The sequence below is a fragment of the Ochotona curzoniae genome, unplaced genomic scaffold, assembly GCF_017591425.1.
Source record: "Ochotona curzoniae isolate NIBS_2020 unplaced genomic scaffold, NIBS_Ocur_1.0 patch48, whole genome shotgun sequence".
NCBI classification, from domain to species: Eukaryota; Metazoa; Chordata; class Mammalia; order Lagomorpha; family Ochotonidae; genus Ochotona; species Ochotona curzoniae.
In genome coordinates, this window is record NW_024467026.1 from 361,596 (window position 1) to 380,317 (window position 18,722).

At 39.9% G+C, this 18,722-nt stretch overlaps 1 protein-coding gene across 2 annotated transcripts in view; it reads left to right on the forward strand.

Moving 5' to 3' along the window:
* Positions 1 to 18,722, forward strand: part of LOC121168055 (stAR-related lipid transfer protein 13) — a 171,642-nt gene that overhangs the window by 116,622 nt on the left and 36,298 nt on the right. For both annotated transcript variants that reach the window (XM_040997824.1, XM_040997825.1), the window contains exon 4: positions 14,092 to 14,155. In XM_040997824.1, coding sequence (XP_040853758.1) covers positions 14,092 to 14,155 — 64 coding nt within the window. The remainder of the gene's footprint in view (positions 1 to 14,091; positions 14,156 to 18,722) is intronic.

Sequence of the window (18,722 nt, forward strand, 5' to 3'; positions counted from 1 at the left end):
TCCAGCCCCTGATTCCAACTTCCTGGAGGTAGCAGGTGATAGCTCATGTGGCTTCATCCTGTACTCCCCTCCAGCCATATATAGGTGTTCTGATTTCCCCATGTCTTTATTACTATTTGATATTTTCAGTTCATGTTTTGTTTTTACATGCACTGATACCTGTCTCGTGTTGCTTAATCACAGTTCTTATTTGTATTTTAATGAACATCACTTGGTGTACTTATCCTGCAATCCATCTATCCTCATTTGTAAGGTACTTGTTTGAGAGTTTTTATATGACCAAATATAGGTCCTCCGCCACACATCTGCTTTACAAATATTATCTGCCAGCCTACGATTTGTCTTTTCAGATTTTGAACAGTACCTTTTACAGAACAAAAATGTTAACACTTAAAGCTAGGTTTGTCTAGAAATGCAATAGTAAGAGTTCTCCAACTTTGTTTCTCACCAGAAGTGTTTCAGTTGTTTTAGTTCTTGTGCTTTCCATACACATTTTAAAAACAGTTTATTCATATTTAATTTTTAAATTCTGCTCCCATTTTGACTTGCAGTGTGTTGAAACTATGTAGCCAACTGGGGACAACCAATGTCTCAACGAGTTTCCTCTTCTGATTCACAAACTCAGTATACAAAAGCATCCTGAAAAGCTTGTGGAAATGGAATTAAAAATAAATTTTTGTTGGTACAAATGATTTTTGAAATCCATGCACAGTTTTAAAGTTTAAAACTATGGGGAGTGATAGATTCCCATGGTCTTTTAGAAGTTGCATCTCATGCACAGATTTCAAACTTTGGGGATAACGAAACACAATTCTTTAATTCCATTTTTAACCTCATTTATTTAGGCTTTCTTTGATTTTTTAAAAGATTTCTTAATTTCAAATGGAAAGATAGATTTACAGAGCGAAGGAGAGATAGAGACAAAGATCTTCTGTATACTAGTTCACTCCTCAAGTGGCCACAATGGCCACAGCTGAGCTGATCTGAAGCCAGAAGTCAAGGGCTTCCTCCAGGTCTTCCAGATGGGTGCAGGATCCCAAGGCTTTGGGCCATCCTTGACTGCTTCCCCAGGCCACAGACAGGGAGCTGGATGGGAAGTAAAGCAGCTTGGGAATGAACTGGTGTCCATACAGGATCCTGGCGCATACAAAGCAAAGATTTAGTAACTGAGCCATCGTGGCGGATTCCAAATTGAGGCATGCAAGACAAGGATGAAGCCACTAAGCTTCCATGTCAGACCCACCTTTGACTTTTTTCAACAGTGACTTGTGGTTTTCACTTCAAGGATGGTATATATTTGGTAGTGCTTTAGAATCCATATTTGTGGCACTATTATGAATGTTACTGTGATTTATTTTTAAAGCTTATAAAAACATTTTAACATTTTCCAGTTGTTCATTAATAGTATATAATTTTTGTCTATTTTTCTTTATATCTTGCAATTTTCATTAAATCACTCATTCGTGCTAATGGCTCCATGCACACTTCCCCATCCATATAGGCATTCCCACACCCCGCATGGGGAAGGGCAGCCAAGCTGGACACTACAGTACTCTTGACAAGGGTCCAGATTCTGTAAAAATGGTTAGAGTGGCAGGAGGTTGTTATAATTGGAATAATTCTCAGAGAAGCTATGTCTCTAAAAATATTATGAAGCAAGAAAAACATCTGGCTGGAGGTGTGTGAACTTCAGTTTCTCAGGGTGGAGGAGCCACGGGTAGAACAGGAGCCAGAGGTGTTGCACACCCAGGGTGAAGGAAAGCTCCCGACAGAGGAGGTGGGCAGATGGAGAGGTAGCTCGCCTGAAAAGAAGCAGCAGAGTTTTCCTCCTGTCATTGTGATTCCCACCAGCACACAGATTTTCTGCTCTGCAAATCGTGAAAGGTAGGTAGAAGAGAAATCTCCAGCCTGAAGGGGAATGAAGGAGCTTTAAAAACTCTAAGATTGATGCATGCTTTGGGGGACTCCACCACACTCAGATGATAAGCCACGATTCATTCCAAGAGAGAAGTTAGGGATTGTAATTGTGTTCTTTTCCTTGCCTAAGCCCTGTGCACACAGAGGTGGAGGTGGTCTTCTGTTTTATTTGTAAAGTTTTGTGGCCTTACACACTTCTCATATGTGTTGGACCAGCTGAACTGAAGCAGAATCCTAAATGCAGTCTTAGTCCAAGGGTAGATATCTCCTGCCAGGCAAGTGAAGGAAGACGGGAGTACTGAATTTCACCCACTTTGGGTTTTCTACAAGTGTCTCTCTCTAGTTAGTGTCCTAGATAACTACTCATTCTTGAAGACTGAGCGGTGGTACCTGGTGCAATTGGCTTGGAAATCTGTGTTGCACTAAGGAGGTAGCTGGCAGGAAGGACCCAGATCTGACCCACATATGTAAATGTGTAGCTCTTTTTTTTTTTTGTTTTAATTTTTGTAATTCTCATTTTTGGGCCCCAGAAATGAGACAAATTTACCTGTTAGCTGAAGGTATAAACCTCCAAAAGGACAAAAAAAATTCACTGTAATGCCAGCAATGTTGCCCTGCCTGGTGCAGTCGGCAGTGTAATAAACAGAAAGAACTGTTTCAATCACTTAGCACCATAGTTACAATGATCGTGACTGCGTTCTTAATTGAGAAATATTTTCTCCCCTAAGGCATGAAAAGCTCCTTTGCAAATATGAGTACCTCAGTGAACTCATTGAAATGGTAGCCTGTCAGAAGTTCGTCACCTTTAAAGCAAACTGCAGCAAACCAAAGCTGAGACTCCTTTAAAGGAAAAGCAGTGTGTCTTATTAGCACTTGGATTTGCAGTATTCATTTAGGTTGCTGGTGTCTAGGCTGTGATACGCAAGAAAATCTCTGGCTTTTTAATTTCATATCAAGCTGGTATAGCAGTCACATAGCTTGTGTTGTTAATAAATACTAGCTAATTACAGCACATGTAAGTAAGGACATTCACCGTGCTCGGTATTATTTGGTGGAGCTGTGGAACTGGTTGTAGTTGTATGAGAGTTACTTAAATTTATTTTGGTACAAAACAGTTTTGAAACCTATGCACAGGTTTTTCATAATATTTATTTACCATGAACTTTTTGAAGGCTTCTCCTTATAATATTTCACTGACCTTTGTATTTAAAAGAGCAATAAATGACAGTGATTTTCATATGGAGTGGAGAGAACTACTAATGATGTTTACAATGTATCTCTCCACATAAAGGGCTATATTTCATGAGTTCAAATAGCATAAATTATAATAAATATCAATTACCAATAAATATTGATACAATATTTTAATTGCTCCCCTATTAGAATATGTTTATCACAGGTCCTTCCTCTTCCTCTCTGGTCTCTGTCTCTCTGCCTTTCAAATAAAATTAATGAATGAATGAATTAAATGATTTGCTTTTCAATGGTAGGTAACATTGCCCTGTTTCCCACAGGCATCTGGTCCTGGACAATATACATGCATAAACTGAACCCTCCTTGTACTGCTGTGTCATGGGCTACTTCTCCACCTTTCTCCCACTCCCCAACCAAAGGTGTGGTGGGGGTTGCTTACGGGCTGGAGCTGGGGGTCAGTATTCCTGCTGCCACCTGGCCACTTGCTGGGCCAGCCAGAGGGACAGGCTCATTAAAGTAGAGGCGTGGCCTCCACTGGCTCTGTAGTACCTCCTGATAGCCTCTTGCTGACTCCTGGCTGAGCTGTTTTTGTTTTGTTTGTTTATTTGGTGTTTGCTTTTTTTTTTTTTCTTTTCTTTTCTTTTTAACCTGGAGTTGTCCTACAGCTCTCTTGCCTAAGGTCTGTGATTTTTTTGAAAGGCCCGCCCTGGGGAGTTACATGCCAAAGCTATGTGTTTAGCATAGTTTATCCACCCTGCTCTTTGCAATCTGTGTTTTCCTAAACAAAGCCCTCCTAGTGACCTTTCCCAGGCCCTGTGGCCATGCTCCCTGCTGGCTGGAAAGGAGGAGCTGGCCTTTGATCCCCTGGACTTGGTGACCCTAGGGCCCCACCCAAACACTCCTCAGCAGACACCTGCTGCAGACCCCAGGCGGGGTGAGAAGTTCAGGCTTGAATCAGTAGGGGGATGAACTCCTACTCCTGGTTTCTCTAATACTTTTGGCAGGAATATTAGGAATCACACAGGAAACTGGCCATGAATTTAGCATAGGAGACTTCATAACCAGTCTAACCAAGGCTGTTGATGTAACACATGATTCTAAAATAGGAAGGTAAGAGTCCTGTTGTTTTCCTACCCATCTGCCAGGAGGGCTGCTGCACGTCTCCCCAGACCCATAGGGTGTGAACCTGGGCCCCACCAGTCCGCATCCAAAGTATTTTTTGTGGCCTCCAACTTCTTGCCTTGTGTGGCTCACAATTCCCGGCCCCTTTCATAGCCACCTTCCTTCTTGACGTTTTCTACCAGTTTCTAAGGGCTCTGTGGCTAACTCTGTATGTTACTCAAGTGTTTATCATAGGTGCTTAGTGTTTTATGATGTTTGTGAAATTAAATTGGAATCTGGAAGAAAATCAACTGTCCATTTACCAATTGTGCTATTGCTTCTTCATATTAGAAGATATTATGATGAGATAGACTACTCATTTTCTCTCCTTTTAATACCTTACATCAGCTTCTGCTGCTGACTTCTGTGGGAAAACATACTGGGCCCACTCAGATCCCACTCACTTCTCAGTCTTCATCTCCTTGATTGTGACTTCTCTGAGTCTACTGAGTCAAAGGCATCATTCACTCTTGTATATGATACAACTGACCTACAACTCCTTCATGTTTTGAGTACTGTTTCGTGGCCTTCAAAGACACCACGTTCAGCTAATAGTTGTCAACCTTGGTCCCTCACCTTATCTTCCCCAAGCCTAGCTCCCTTCTTTAGCCCCTGCCTTAAACATCAGGGTTCTCCAGGCTTCCATAGTTCCTCTGAGTGATTGGTTTTTTATTAAAATGTGCCCTTGCGTTCCATAGGTTCCCGTTGTGAACTCAACCAACCATGAATCAAAAATATCATGGAAAAAAAAAAAAGTTGCATTTGCACTGAACATGTTTTTGCTATCATTATTCCCCAAACAATGCCCTATAACTGCTATTTACATGACGTTCACATTGTGTTATACACTGTCAGCAACCTAGAGATGACTTAAAGTGGATGAAAGGGTATGCATATGTTGAATGCAAAGGCTCTTGAGCATCCTCAAATCTGGGGGCCCTGAAATCAGTGCCTCTCAGATACCAAGGCACAAGTCTTTGGTGTGTCTTCCATGTGTATCATTGATGCTGATCATTCCCAAGAGGGGCAAGGTGTTACAAGGACTCCTAAAATTTAACATATCCAAACATAACCTCACCATCTCACCCTTGTCAACTTCCCTATGTTACTGTATTCTCTATTTAACACACAATCACAAAAAGCCTGAAATTTGGGAGCCATCCTTTATTTCTTCCTCTCTGCAGCTTTCACATCAACTAATGGTCAATTCTGCACCCTCACCTAGATGCTGCCACCCTTATTCCCCACAAGACCACCCTGGCCAACTCTTTCCCAGACACTTGGAATTATCTGCATCTTCTGTTCCTCTTCCTTTCATTATTTTTCCTGCCCTCAGTTACATTTCTGATAAACCAATCCGATTATTTGGCTCTCCTGTCTCACATCCGTCAGTGGCTTCCCACTGCCCACAGATAGCACCAGGCATCTGCATTTTGGCCCTTTGGCATCTGCCCACCTCTGCAGACCTGCTCCCCAGGCACACATCTGTAATTTCCTGGAGTACAGCATGGAGTAAATATCTGTTTCTTTTACCAAACATTGTTCAAATGGAGCCAGAAGTTTCTCAAATGTTAATTCCTCTGGGAAGTAAAGTGGTTTCTTTTTATGCTTTCTGGAGGTGAGTTGTTTCTTCTCTTTATGATCATATTTCCATCCATTGGGACTTTGAGATCCTAAGGGGCTGAGACCAAGCCTTGCTCACCTCTGCTTTCCCAGCACCTGGCCTGTTCCCAGAAGAGAACAAACACCATGGGTGAATAAATCCTGGCTGCTTCTTATTGACTTTCCCATTAGCACCTCAAGGTCCACAGTTAAAATGAGACTACTATTTCCCCATAACTAATGTAATAGCCCTTCTGAAAGATCTTAAATTGACAGGTTCTGACAATAGTATCATTGTTGGTATTTCTTCTGAAAAGGCCAGACGGCTTTGCTTTTGTTAACACACACATTTAATTTTCTTCAAAGCACAAAGAAGATAGGCTTCATAGTGGATCATGCATTTCTGTTTCCATGGAATAATCAAAAAGAAGAAGGAAACACTGTTGATTGGGTATCCTGTGCTAGGTACATGACATACGCTCCCATTTCCCAGGCTCTTCTAAAATTCTTGCATAGTGAGAGAAAGACAAATCACTGGACAAGAGGATACCCAAGCTCAGCTGCTAATTAACAAGAGGTTCTCTTGAGAAAGAGCTCTTCTTGGAACCTCAGTCAGCCAAAGATAAATAGGCCAGTCCAAGTGACCCTGGAGTTGGCCAAGCTTTGATATTTCTTTGGCAAACATTTACTGAGTGGAAGTTACTGAACTGGCACCTGTGCTGGGCCCAATAGGTGCAATTAAGATGCAGCTCAAAGTCTATCATGTTCTGTGTCAGAGAATAATTTTGTTATTCTGATTCCACAAGGTCTACTGCAGTTACGCAAAGTCAATCACAATTAAATAAGCAAAGTATGTTCAATTAAAAAACAGAAACCCTTAGGACTCACTATGTATAGAACTTCCTTCCAGACTCTGTCTGGATTGGAAATTAAGAACATTATGTTCTGTTTTTTTTTTTTTCTAAGACTCTACTCCAATGGAGGACATGTTACTCATGTAGGACAAAGATTTATAATCAAAATTACTTTTTATGCAGATGCAATTTTCAAAGCTTTCAAATCAGAGCTAAACCAACTTAGATTATCTGTAGGATCTTATGTAATTTGCTATTAAATTAGAAAGAAACAAATGCCGGTGTTAAGAATTCATCCTAAATGCAGGTTGACTTCACTTACATCAAAATTTCACAGTGGCTCTCATAAAATGCAATGAATACTTGTGCTGTGTGACAGATTCTATTACCTGAGGCAGCCAGATCTTGAAGAGGCATTTAAAACTGTCTGGAGCATATGTTTTATCCAGATTGTTTTCTTACAGATTCTAGCCATTGTTTATTTCACTTGTGTGAGATAAATCTTAGGCCAGTTACACTATAATCTAGGAATCTTACTTAATCTGAGGCCACATTCAATAATCTTTTTTTCCTGTGGCATACGACAAGATTCATATCATTAGCACCTAAAGCCCAGCTTGCCTAAGACTCATGATGGATATTGTTTATTCTGTGGATTTTGAAAAACCAATGAAGGTATCGTGACCACATCATCTTACGGAATAGTTTAACTTCCCAAAATGTCCCTGTGGCCTGCCTCTAAATCCTTTACTACCCCCTTTCCAACTTCTAGCAACCAGTGACCTTTTTAATGTCTCCATAATTTTGCCTCTTCCATAGAGTTGCGTAGTTGGAATCATATTGCATGTAATCTTTACTTACTTCTGCTACTGAGTAGTATAAATCTAAATTTCCTTCCTTTTTTCTCCCAGAATTATTGTTGAAATAATATCCCATTGTCTGCCTGCAGCACAGTTTGTTTATCCATCCAACTGATATCTTAGCTGCTTTTAAGTTTTGTCAGTTATGAATAAAGCTACTATAAACACACATGTTCAGGATTTTTCTGTGTGTGGACATAGTATTTGACTCATTTGTGTAAATACTAAGGAGCGTGAATGTTTAATCATATAGTAATGGTATGTTTGGCAGTAAGAAACCATCCAACTGCATTCCTACCTGCAATACGTGAGAGTTTCTGTTGCCACATTGTCATCAGCATTTAGTGTGGTTGGGGTTTTAGATCTTTGCCAGAGCTACGTAGTGGCAAATTGCAGTTGCTTCAAAGTATACTTCCCTAATGTCTATGATGTTGAATGCTCTTTAAGGTCTTCATTCTCCCTGCCTATCTTTCTTCTGTCTTTCTTTTTGGTGAAGTATGTGTTCTGATCTTTTGCCTATTTTTAAATTGGACTGTTTGTCTCTTTACTATTGATTTCTAGGGGTTTTCACGTGTATTTTAGACAACAGTCATCAGATATGTCTGTGCAAATATGTTTCAACACCCTGTTGCTTCCCTTAATAGTGTGACTCTCAGCAGAAGCTTTGAATTTTTATGAAGTACAATTTGTTAATGTTTTTCTTATACAAAATATGCCTTTTGTTTTGACTCTAAAAAGTCATCACCACAACCAAGGTCATTTAGATTATCTCCTGTATTGTATTTTAGGAGTCATACAGTTTGGGGGGGGGTGTTGATTTTTTTTTTGTTTTTGGGGGGGAGGTGGTTGCAGTGGGGAAAGCTGGTGAAATGAGTCCAGGTTCATGTCATATTATGGGGCCAGACACACAATGAAAGTAGAAGCAAGTTTTGTTCAAATTAAAAAAGAGAGAAATTCCGAACAGTGTGATCAGAGGGACTTATGGAAAGAAAGACCAAACCACTGAGGCCTTGCAGTCTGGAGGCATCTACGTCTTTACCACGTTATCTCCAAAGAACAAAGGTAGTGCTTACAGCTCAGTTACTGGGAAGACGAGCAGCACCTCACAGGAGCCCTTTTTAGTTTGTTTTTGTCAAAACCCAGATCTTGTCTGGGAAACATAGATCCTGTCGTGGAAGCCTAGTATTTGTTACAGCGAGCTTCTGTCTTGTTCAGTATTTACATGTGGAGAAGGTGTGGTAGTGTACGTGCTGGCAAGAAACTGTAGGATGGCATTACGGTGGCCTGCAGTTAGTCCCAGGCTCTCTCAAAAAACTTCGTTTTTTCATGGGGATGCTCAGTTCCAATACCATATGTTGAAAGACTATCTTTTCAACACAGTATTGCCTTTGTTCCTTGGTGAAGGTCAGTTAACTATATTTGTATGAGTCTATTTTGGGCTCTCAATTGTGTTCCACTGATGAGTTTGTCTGTTTTCTGCCAGTAGTGTACTGACTTGATCACCGGCTTTATAGATGGTCTTGTCGGTCTTCCTATTTTTTTTCTTCCAAAATTGTGCTGAGCACTCTAAATCTTTGCCCTCTTCATATAAACTTTAGCATCATTTTGTCAATACCCACTGACTTTTAATTTTTTTGTTGAAGTGGACATTTTTAATGTTACAGTGTGTCTACTCTCAAAATCAAATCTTTGTTGTTATTTCATGATTTTCCTCAACCCTTTCCCCAAAGTCATATATTATCACTGAAGTCTCTATTCAATTAATTTAGTGCTCATAAAATGATTGGGCAGATCGTTTTTTAGACATGTTGAACCAGTATGTCACCTAGCCTTGGCTGAGGAGCTCTTTGTGCAAGTCACATAAGGGTTTCAACACTTCAGTGGGAAATTGACAACTTTGCCTTAGCCTTTGTAGATGATCAAAATCAGTCAAGGCTTGGCAATTAAGGCTTTCTCTGGGATTTCCTCGGGATGCACAGAGTGCACGTATGTGCTTGGCCCTCTCAATTCCTGCAAATATGTTGGAACTTTTCTAAGTGTTCAAGGAAATCTCACTTCTCCAGCTATTTCCTTTAAGCTTCTTGGTCTGTGTCTTGTTTGGTTAGACCCTCATCACTAATTCAAGTGGCTGTGGTGTTAAATGAATGCCACTAATTTTTTTTTGACATGCACCTTGAACAAAAACACTTAGAGTCAGATCAAATTAAATGATTCCTGTGGATGGGGTCTTTCAAGGAACTCCCAGGCCACTCAGAAAATGAAAATCCTTGGGAATGGAGAAATTCTGGGTAAACCTAAATTCATTCCATGTCTCCAGTGGCAGACAGGCTGCTGGTTCCTACAGCTACTCTGATTGCAGCGATACTGGATTTAAAGCTTCCTGATGAGCTGGGTAAAGAAGCAATGAAATAGGGCACATTCATATGCCACATTCAAGCATTTATCTTTAATAAATCTTAGTTTGTTGTCACCCTATATCAATTTTCAGCTTTTAAAAAGTTGATTTTGAGAATATTTGCCAGCACAATAATTCCTGTTATTTTTATGAAGGTCATTTTTCATTTTCTAAGCTCAATTTTCTTAATATATAATTTGCATTTTAAATCACCAATTTGAAATATGTGGTCTCATGAATTTTTTATATATGTAACTATTACAATCATAATATTAAACATTTTGTTCTAAAGAGCATATTATAGTACATTATATAGTATATAGTATATTCTCTTTATATGTGATTTGCTTCATTTGGGATAATTGCTTAGAGATTCATCCATTTTGCTGATTGTGTTAGTAGTCAGTGCCTTGAATTGCAGAGTGTTCCTTTGTATAAATACTTGGTTTTATTTCCATCTACCAGTCAATAGACATTTAGGTTCATTATAATTTTTACTGTTTTATTAATATGTATACCATGCACAATCAAGTACAAACCTTTTTATGACTATATGATTTTTCTGTATCTTGACTACATAACTAGGAGTGGAATTGGTGGATCAGATGTTAAAAATAAGTCACATTTTATAGAAGAAAAAAAGTGCCAAGCTGATTGCCAAAAAGACTGCACTTATTTGAACGTGTAGATTGTTCTGCATTTTTGCCAACACTTTGTTGTTTTGCTTTAGGCATTCTGCTATGTTTATACTGGTATGTTGTTATTCCAATTTGCATTTTCCCATGATTAATGATATTGGATATATTTTCCCTTGCTTATTTTTATTTATATATATCTTCTCTTGAAAGTGTCTGTTCAAATGTTTTATTCATTTTAAATGTCAGGGATTTTTTACTTATTATTGAAAAATGATCTTTATATATTCCTGCATGTCATAGATACTGTGTGTGCTTTGCAACTATTTTCCCAAAGTAGAAAAACAATTGGTACAAATACCTGAGAATATGGGTAAGTGGAGGTCCCAACATTGCAAAGCCAAATCTAGTCAGTCTCTAGCTTTGGAGAACAAGGAGCAAGTATGTGATCTAATGGTTAAGATGCTTGTTATGATGCCTGTATCCCGTATCAGCATGCCTGAGTCTGAGTCCCTGCTCCAGTTTCCAATTTCAGCTTCCTGGCAGAGCCGACCTTAGTGGGCAGCAGTGATAACTCAAGTAAATAAACTCTCCTGCCACCAACATGTGGGTCTGGATGGAGGTCCCAGTTCCTGGCTTTTTCCCAGCCCCAACCCCAGACATTGTGGGCATTTGAGGGGGAAAAAACAGTGAATGGGAGTTCTGTTTCTTTCTCTTACTTTCTCTGCCTCTTAAAATAATAATGATAGTGGCAATGATGATACTAATGGGAGTAAACGACTTGCATATATCAGAAAGTTTAAAGTATACTCAAATATGTGGTATATAAAGGTTGAGTGAACCCTTTCATGTCTTGTGTATACGGTAGATCAGAAATTTTTCATAGAATTATTTGTTTCTGTTTCCAAACCATAATGAAGGCATCAATTTGTTAGATAAGTAAATTTTATAAATATCAGACAATCTTTCCCTAAACAAGCCTGTTACAGATTTGCCAAATGAGCAGCATCCAGATTTGTTTTGTTTTGAACTTCACATGCCACTCTGTGGTAAAGATGTTGACACATGTGAAACTGGCCAAGAAGCAGACTGTCAGTTGTGGTAGCAAAGGCCAAGAACCCACCAAAAACAACTTCAAGTGGAGGACCAGCTTCCAATCCAAAATCGCTCATTATTTTTGATTTTGTCATGAATGTGTACACCAAATATTTCTAAGTCAGTGACTAACATGATATAAAAAAAAAGTTGGGAAATAGAATAGGTTTCAGTGTGAACCAGTAGATGTGGTAGTCAATTATGGGTCTGTTATCTGACTCTTACTGAAAGATGAGAAAAGATTGAATTAGGACAGAAGAAAAGGAAAGACTCCAAAGACCTAAAAGAGAGTAGTTTATGGGACTTAGTGCTCAGAAGAATCTTGGTCTTGAAGAAAGGGAATCTCAAGACAACTGATTTTTCTAGGTTGATTGGCTGATTGATGATGCTGTTTATTAGTCAAGCAAAGACAATAACTAGGAAAAACAACTTTGGAAAAGAATGCCATGAGTTCAGTTTTTATATTTAAGTCTGAAGAGCTAGTAGCACCTACATTTAGGTTTGAATTTAAAGATGATATTATTTTTAAAAACTAAGGAAGTAAATTAACAAGATGTTTCTTAATCCCACAGGCAACAGAAAGATGAGAATGAAAAGTAATCAAAGTATGATATTTATGTGAATAGCATTTCCATGCTCATAATAAATACTGAATATTCACTTACCAAAAATTATCAATTATAGCATAGCTTTTTAATTGTCCAAGGGTGAGTATGAGTGTGTGTGTGTGCACATGCGTACGTGCAATGATGAGAGACTGGGAATGGGTAATAATCAAAGTTTCATCTTTCATAGAACAAAGTCAATAATTACATGACTGAAAGATCAAGAAGAAATAGCATAAGCATGGTACTAGAAATAACCACTGAAAGAGAGGGCTAAGAGTGTTGCCTCCAAAGTGCAGTGAACAGAAAAGGATAGGCAGAGTCCTGTTTGGCTCTTTGCACCATAAAACGTTCCTAATTGTGATCTTCACAAAGAAATCAAGTAAAATAACAAGCGTGTTTACAACAGAAGAAAAGAGTTTCCTGGAAATTAGATTGTGAAAGAATGAAAATTCAATAAAATTTGATATTCTCAGCAAGTTGAGTAGTGAAGAGAAGGCAAGTGATGGAGTAGTTATAGACGCTTGATGAAAAGATAAGTTTGAAAGAAGATTGAGAGTTGGCTTGATTATGATTCCTTAGGTAGCTGAGTAATGGTAATTATATTTATCTAGGAAAGGAGTTATCTCAAAGGGAGGGAAGCAGTAAGGAGAGCCTGCTGAGGGGAGAGGGAATAAATGAGGTACCCAAAGCTCAGATGACGTAGTAGACATTGAAATCAAAAGCAGGATTAAAGGGTCAGCTTTAAAAAAAGAACAGGGCTGGTTTTTTTCTTATAATGTGGAAGTGAAGCATGGCAGAATTAGCATATAGATGCTCATGATGAAAGAAAGGATTCATAGCAGGATTCATGACTAATCATTTATATTTTCTCACTGGCACTGGTACCTACAAATGAGGTGCAAGGCTGACATTTTTGATGGCCTGAGTTTGGGATTACCTACTGAAAACTCAAAATATATGTATGAGTCAGTATGGACCGTCATGACAGCCCTGCCAAGGGGAGGCCTAAACAACAGAAATTAGCCTTCCTATAGTTCTGGAGCCTAGAATCTCCCATCAAGATGCTGGCAGGGTTTTGTTCCTACTAAAGTTCTCCTCCACCACAGACGGCCACCTTCTGCCTACATACTCACACGGGGAGAGGGGGAAAGAGACACAAGAGCAATAAAGCTAACTCTTCTGTCTCTTCTGATAAGGACACTAATCCTGTCTGATAAGGACTCTTCCTTTATGACCCTATTTGTCTTTCATTGCCCTCTTACTCCACATACAGTCACATTGGGCATTAGGACATCAATATTAAGTTTTTCAGGGACACAGTTTAGTCTACAGTATGTACAGTTCAATACTGTAGTGTGAGTTCTCTTTCCATACCAGAAAGCAGGAGAGATTGTTTAATTGATTCTTTGGTGGGGAGTGGGGAGGGAGATTAGCAGGACAGACTTAAATGGTGTGTTAAGGTGATAATACATTGAAAAGCTACTGAAAATATGATTAGAATGGCTGATATTGTGTTTCAAGAATGGGATAAAGGGAAGATAGGGTGGAGAGTAGAAGACTTAGTTGCAAATTCTCCTTGAGGTCAGAGGCCAGAGCACAGATGGCAGCTGTTTTCTAATATGCCATCTGGAGGCATCGTCCTGACACCTGGGGACATAGCTGTGTGCTTCTAGAATTGCAATTCTAATATTGTAAATGAATGATTATGAAATCACACGAAGGATTTAGGTTCAACAGTGATAACCATCATTCTTTTTTTTTTGCTTTTAGACGACTGAACACGTTGAACAAGTGTGCCTCCATGAAACTTGATGTGAACATCCAAAGGAAGAAGGTAAGTGCTCACATGTCATGGAGATTAGGACAATACTCGCAGAAGTGGCTTGGCACACACAGGTTAAAGTGACAGTAACCCAAGCCAAAATTAGGAAATGTACCCTCCGTCCCTGTTTGTTGTTCAACATTATCATCACTCCATTACATTCTTCAACATTAACATTACTATGGCTGTTATAAGTAAGCCCACAGTAAATTCAAGCTGTTTATTTTACTTGTTCATTTGCTTTAAAATTTTTTTAATCAGAGGGTTTGCATTGAGATATAAAATATGTCAACTGTTTGTGACAGCCCTTGAGAAGTGGGTTTAGTCATAAATATCAACCCCATCTGAAACTCAAATCCTCCACAGGGATTAGTGGATTAAGACAGTTCAGAAAAAGATCTAAGGGCCCATGCCAAGTGTCTTCTGGTTCATTCTTTCCAGCAGCATTTTATTTCAAGCACAGATCAAACGTGCATTCCTTCTCAGACAGATTACTTTAATATGGTATTTGAGGGACAGTATAATCGCAAAACACTGAGCCAGCCTCATCCTTCCCCATTATCTTCCCTCACGAGGAATTTGGTGCATCTTTAAAGGCCTTCGCGTCTTTTCCCTTTTGGATTTTGCAGCTGCTGTCCCCTCTGTATGAAAAAGACTGGAAAACTCAGTTTTCAAATAAGCTTTGCAGGTTGATCACTGCCAAAGTGAAATGTGAAATGCTCCAAATCCAAAACTTTTTGAGAGTCTTCAGCACTCAGAAAGGGTAGAATTTCAGATCTCTGTGATTCTCAGTTTCACATTTGAGTTGCTCACCCATTTTAGTCTATGCAAATATTCCAAGACCTGAAAAACTCCAAAAGTCTCAAACACATCTGGCCCCAGGGATTTTTGAATAAGGATGACTCAGCCTGTACTTTGCGTACCTGTTTCTTACGTGAGCAAAGGAAACCTTGAACAGGCTAAGTCTCTTGCCTATACTCTTTTAGCTGACAGTGGAGCAGGCTTTTAACTTCAGGTAGATCTAATTCCAAAACCAAGGTGCCTGACCACTGTGCTGTGCTGACGCCCTTTCTCACTGAACAGATCGTTTTGTAGAAAACTTTGAATTAAGATCATGAACTTCTCGCTCTCTCTCTCTTTTTCATTTAACTTCTCCACTATGTGACAAGTCTCAATATTTTTGAAGAGGCAAGAGAAAGCATGTCTGAGTCAAAGAAAGTGTTCTTTATTCTGATTCACACAGAGAAATCATTAAATCCAATGGATTTTGAGTCATTCCTGAGTAACCTAATCTTTAAAAATAACTGTAACCTGAATTTCTGTTCTGAAATAGCAGCTCTCTTCTCCTCAAAAAAAAAAAAAATTGAATGGATTTTGTTTGACCTCACCTTAAAAACAATTTAGTGTGTGAACTGTGAACCAAAGATTTAAGTTAAGGAGGTAAAAGGTGAAAAACAATATCCAGAGAAGTATTAAAACATGAGAAATTTGTCCAGGCCAAAGACAAATTGAAAATGGGGGAATCAACATCCCAACAGCTGTCTAGCTGAATAGCCCTCTTGAGAAGCATACATTACTATTTGAAGCATGAAGGTCAGATGTTGTTTTGATTGTAACACATGGTTCTTATTAAGCTCAATGCAGTCATGCTTGTGTGACCCAAGTGAAGTCCTCAGATGGCTGATGCATACAGCTGCCTGCCTAGATATGTAGCTGTAGTGTACCACAGGAGAAAATGGCACAGCTGGGAAGTCTCTGCTTGGACGCCCATGTCACCCATCACAGTGCCTGGACTGAAGGCTGTGCTCCACTTCTGCTTCCAGCTTCCTGCTGATGTGAACCCTGGCAGCAGCAGCTGATGGCAACAGGACTACTACCCACATAGCAGGTGCAGATTCAGTTCAGGACTCCTAGCTTTGGTCTGGCTCAGCTGCTGGCTATTGTGGGCATTTTGGGAAATAAATCAACAAATAGAAGTTTCTCTCTCTCTCTCTCTCTCTCTCTCTCTCTGTCGGTCTGCACGTGTTGTGTGTGTCCCTGCCTTTAAAATAAACACAAGTTAAAAAAAAAAATCTACCTAATGCTTTTTCCTCCATGGAGTACAGTGACTGCCTATTTTTTTCTCTGGCAGCTGCGTTTCAAAACCCCAAGCCAGATATCCATGAATAATAGTTGTTAGGTTCTTCATGTGTTGTCTTTTCAAAGATCCCATGGAAACTGGTCATGAGGGAATTCTGGCATTCCTAATGTATTCCTCAGATTGGATATGATAGCACAAACCTTCATAGCTGCTCCTTAGCTATAGACCTCACAAATGCATGCCCTTGAGTGAAATATTGATTTCACATTTGTACGTTGGAGAGTCATGGCCCAGCTTTTTAAATAAATGGTTCCAGCGTGTCCCATTTGTGCAGCTCCATCATGACAGGCTGGGACCAGCCTGGATGTGGGAAGCTTCGCTAAGCAATGAGACCCATTCTTGTGTTCCAGTCTTGCATGAGCCTAGGCTGGTGCTTTAGTTTTATTTTTCCTGCAAGGAAAAGGGGAAGAAAAGCTGAGTAGAAGTGAGGATGAGGTCAAATGATCAAAAATAGAAAGTGAGACGTGAGAACTGAGCATCCTGAGAAGCTTCAGCCAACTATGGAATTCATTTATTTAGAGTGAAAATAAGCAGCATTTCCTCTCAGTTTGTCCCCATTTTAAGTGATTTGAGAAACAGAAATAGATTCCCGATCTCCAGTCTGTAGAGCCCCAAATGTGTTTAATGCTGCAAGTAGACTCCAAATGCCTTGGCTGCCTGGGGGCCATGATGTTTCCTCTGCCTTTGTGACTTATGCTTGTGACATGGGCTTGCTTAGCAGTGTGTGTGTGTGTGGTTGGCAAAGGCTGGCGGGGGCTCCTGTCTTGCAGATAGGAGAAGGCTCCTGTCTTCTCATCTTTGATGCCACATCACAGATACAGACATCAAAGGGCCCATGCCACACAGAAAGAACAGAGGCAGGATGATACCGTGGCCCCATGTAACTCCACTTCACCTTCCAAAAATATTCTGAAGTTTGTTGAAGTTCAAGTATAATTTTGGCCGTTGGTGTAAGACCTGGAAAACTCTCATATCTCTTTAGCAAGGCATGCTGTTAGCTTTTTTGCTGGTTTTAGAGAGGAGTGCTTCTTGCCACCTACAAGAATACTGCAAAAAGCTCATGAAAATGAAATTAAAGAATGTCTATTTTGGTGCAAAAACTTTCTGGGAGTCACGAATAGATTTTGTTCATATTCTGCATTTCTCATAAGCTTTTTGAAAGTTCTGTGTATACGAAAATCCACGGTATGTTTGTTATCTTAATGGCAATTTTTACTGAATTCTGAACATTTGGGTGGGCTGACCGAATGATAAAAAGGAAAATTTCCCCAACATGTGAGTCAGTAAGTGAAGCCTTCTCACTCCTGGGTTAGGCGTGTAAAGCACCCAAGGAAATGTTGCATTGACACCTGCCCCCACTCAAAGTAATATCTCACTGTCTTGAAGAAATCCTCTGAAAACAAATAAACTTATCTTTATTATTTGTTTATTTGAGAGACAGAGAACTTCCAGCCACTGATGCCTCCCAAAATGTCCCAAACCGCTGGAGGTCCAATAGTGAGATGAAGGGACTCAATCCAAGTCCCCCAGATGTATGCCAGGAACCCCATCACTTCACCCGTCCTCACCATCTCCCAGGGCGTGCGTTAGGATGCCGCAACCAGAAGAAGGAGCAGAGCCTGCATTCGTGAGACACATCCCAATTGGAGTCTTACCCTAAACCAAACTAAAAACCCCAAGAAAGTGATCATTTAAGGTTCTCAGACCATCTTGTTTGTTAGGGGAACCGTGTTTTCCATCACACTGAAGGACTTAGTGAAAGTCAGCCCCCAGGCATTTCAGCAGAGCCTGAGGGCACCCGCAGCTGGGCGGCCTGTGGCTGCAGGCTGTTCAGTCCCCACAGCTTGCCAAGTGGCACATTCCTGCCTCAGCCCCCCCGGCTGACTCAGCCACTCTGCTCCACTTTACTTGATGGGAAGATATGCTTCCAAATTTTTGTACAACTGCGGATTAGCTGACTCGCAGCTGTGGATTCATGTGGGCTCCTATTGTCCATGTAAAGATTTGGTCAAATTCTTTTTTTGTTTTTTAAAGCGAAAGGAAAAAAAAAAAAACCCTCTCCTGAGGCTCTGGTTGGCATCTGTTTCTGAGGACTATATAGTTTCAATGAAGAATGAAAGAATGTTCTCACATTTAGAAAAAGCCCAACATCAGAGGTTCATCCGAATTAAAAAACTGTGAGGCACAAGCAAGCTGTTAATCCTAAGAAAAAAAAGTTTCCTCTTCATTATTACCTATAAAATCCTGCCCTGATGATGCCCTGTGATGCCGCTGAGGCTCCCCCGTCGGAGGGTCCCCCGCGTGATGGGGAAGATTAGAGTTTAGGTGATGTGGTTGTTATGTAAAGAAGAAGTCAAGCCTGTGGACTCAGTCAAGTTTTCTGTGATATGAGGAAACAGAAAGACACATATGGGGCCCTTTCCTATCTATCCTCTTTCT